This window comes from Penaeus vannamei, chromosome 27 (assembly GCF_042767895.1).
Source record: "Penaeus vannamei isolate JL-2024 chromosome 27, ASM4276789v1, whole genome shotgun sequence".
Lineage (NCBI taxonomy): Eukaryota > Metazoa > Arthropoda > Malacostraca > Decapoda > Penaeidae > Penaeus > Penaeus vannamei.
Genome location: NC_091575.1, coordinates 32,231,560 through 32,234,059, shown reverse-complemented (window position 1 = coordinate 32,234,059; position 2,500 = coordinate 32,231,560). Strand labels below are relative to the sequence as shown.

The 2,500-nt window shown below is 45.2% G+C and overlaps 1 protein-coding gene across 1 annotated transcript in view; it reads left to right on the top strand.

Annotated features, from left to right (window-relative positions):
* LOC138866879 (pneumococcal serine-rich repeat protein-like) overlaps positions 1–2,500 on the top strand; it is a 25,418-nt gene that overhangs the window by 15,804 nt on the left and 7,114 nt on the right. The window contains exons 7-10 of the mRNA XM_070140701.1: positions 1–56; positions 243–427; positions 1,801–2,003; positions 2,309–2,500. The exon at positions 1–56 is cut by the window's left edge and continues 71 nt beyond it; the exon at positions 2,309–2,500 is cut by the window's right edge and continues 326 nt beyond it. Of these exons, the coding sequence (XP_069996802.1) occupies positions 1–56; positions 243–427; positions 1,801–2,003; positions 2,309–2,500 (636 nt within the window). The remainder of the gene's footprint in view (positions 57–242; positions 428–1,800; positions 2,004–2,308) is intronic.

Sequence of the window (2,500 nt, the reverse complement as noted above, 5' to 3'; positions counted from 1 at the left end):
ACTAGTAATAGAAATAAAGGTAGTCTCAGAGTGGTGACAGTTGCTGTAGTGGCTGTGTTTGTAGTCAATAGCAGCAGTAGTAATAGTAATAATGAATAGCGTGGTAGTAGAAGTAGCAACAGCAGTGGTAATAGTACTAATTAATAGCGTGGTAGTAGAAGCAGCAGCAGCAATAGTAATAATAATAAATATCGTAGTAATAGATGTAGAAGTAGCATTTGTAATAATGGCAATAATAATAGCAGTAGTGGTAGTAGTACAAGTAGCAGCAGCAGTAGTACTAATGGTAATGATGATAGGCACAGCAGGAGAAGTAGCAGTAGTAATAATGGTAATGATATTTGCAGTAGTAGTAGAAGTAGCAGCAGCAGTAGTACTAATGGTAATGATGATAGGCACAGCAGGAGAAGTAGCAGTAGTAATAATGGTAATGATATTTGCAGTAGTAGTAGAAGTAGCAGCAGTAACAAGCAACAATCGAATTAACAGGAGCAGTACCGCTATAGACGTTAACAACACAACACTGGTTATGCTAAGTGACAATAATAGCAATATGATGATGTTTAACAATCATTTATGCCATTATGTTTAGTCTATTATTAGTAGTGATAGCAACATCAGTAATAACGGTACTGACAGTGAAAAGAATGATAGTGAAATGATGATAGGAGATAGTTAGAATGCTAATGAGAACACACAACTTAATAACGACACTAAACAGAGCATTTTGGTAACGAAATCAACAAAAAACAAACAAACAAACAGCCACTTAAAACAACACTGGCGATGATGATGAGAAATCACTCTATTGTCAACACTCAAATCAAATGAGGACTTTGCTGACGCGCCTGAGGATCACATTTCAACTTTGGGAACGAGAGAGGGAGAGAGAGAGAGAAGGGGAGAGGGAGAGGGGGAGAGGGAGAGAGAGAGGGAGAGGGAGGGGGAGGGAGAGGGAGAGGGAGAGGGAGAGGGAGAGGGAGAGAGATAGAGAGACAGACAGAGAGAGAGACAGAGACAGAGACAGAGACAGAGAGAGGGAGAGGAGAGAGAGAGAGAGAGAGAGAGAGAGAGAGAGAGAGAGAGAGAGAGAGAGAGAGAGACAGAGAGAGACAGAGAGAGAGAGAGAGGAGAGAGACAGACAGAGAGACAGAGACAGAGACAGAGACAGAGAGAGGGAGAGAGAGGGAGGGAGGGAGGGGGAGAGGGAGAGGGAGGGGGAGGGGATGGGGATGGGGGAGGGAGAGGGAGAGGGAAGAGGGAGGGGGAGAGGGGAGAGGGAGAGAGGGAGAGAGAGAGAGGGAGGGGGAGGGAGAGAGATAGAGGGAGAGGGAGGGGGAGGGAGAGGGAGAGGGAGAGAGAGGGGAGAGGGAGAGGGAGGGAGAGAGAGAGGGAGAGGGAGAGGGAGGGGGAGGGGGAGAGAGAGAGAGAGATAGAGAGCGAGTGAGAGAGAGAGAGTGAGAGACAGACAGACAGACAGACAAGCAGATGTACAGACAGACAGAGAAGCAGAGGCGGATGAACAGAGTCTGAGTAGAATTACGAAAATGGAAGCATAAGAAAACGAGAGAAAGCGAGTATGTGGTAAATCAAAGGAAACAGCAAGAAAGGATAAATGGAAAAGCAGGAGAGACAGCCGGGAGGCATAAATCACGCGGAAAAAGCAGAAAAAATCAGCAGAAACCCGAAGGTGATAAAGCAGGATAAGCAGAAGCGACGACAAGCGAGAAACAACAGAGATAAAAAAAAAGCAGAAACAGCAGAGAATGGTAATAAAAAAAGGAATCAATCAATAAACAGCGATAAAGCAACAGAGGCAGCGGGAACTGATAACGAAAAGGCAGAAGAAACAGCAGAAAGTTAAAAAAGAAAAAAGAAAACAAGAGACAGCAGACCCCGAGGACGAGAATAGCCAAAAAGCAGAACACAGAAGCAAACAGACTATGGGAACAGCAGAAGAGAACGAGAGACCAAGCAGAGGAGACAGCAGGACCTCATGGCGAGCAAGAATAGACAGCGGGAACGAACAACAAATGAGTAGGGAAAAATCAGAAATAAAACACCAGGAAATATCGAGCTAGTAGATGAACCAGCAGGAACTAGCGATGATGAAATAGAAAAATACAATTAGAAAATAGCGAACGAGCAGGAGAGACAACACGAACCGATAATGAACAAGCAGAAATAAATACAGCGAGCTAGCAGCAGGAACCGACAACGAGCTAGCAAGAGAGACAGCAGGAACTAATAGCAAGCGAGCAGGAGAGACAGCAGGAATCGACAATGAACAAGAAGAGATAAACACCAGAACAGCGAGCTAACAGAAGAAACAGCAGGATCTAATAGCGAGCTAGTAGGAGGGACAGCAGGATCTAATAGCGAGGTAGCAGAAGAGACAGAAGGACATAATAGCAAGCTAGCAGAAAGGACAGAAGGATCTAATAGCGAGGTAGCAGAAGAGACAGTAGGAACCGGCAGCGAGGTAGCAGGAGGGCCAGCA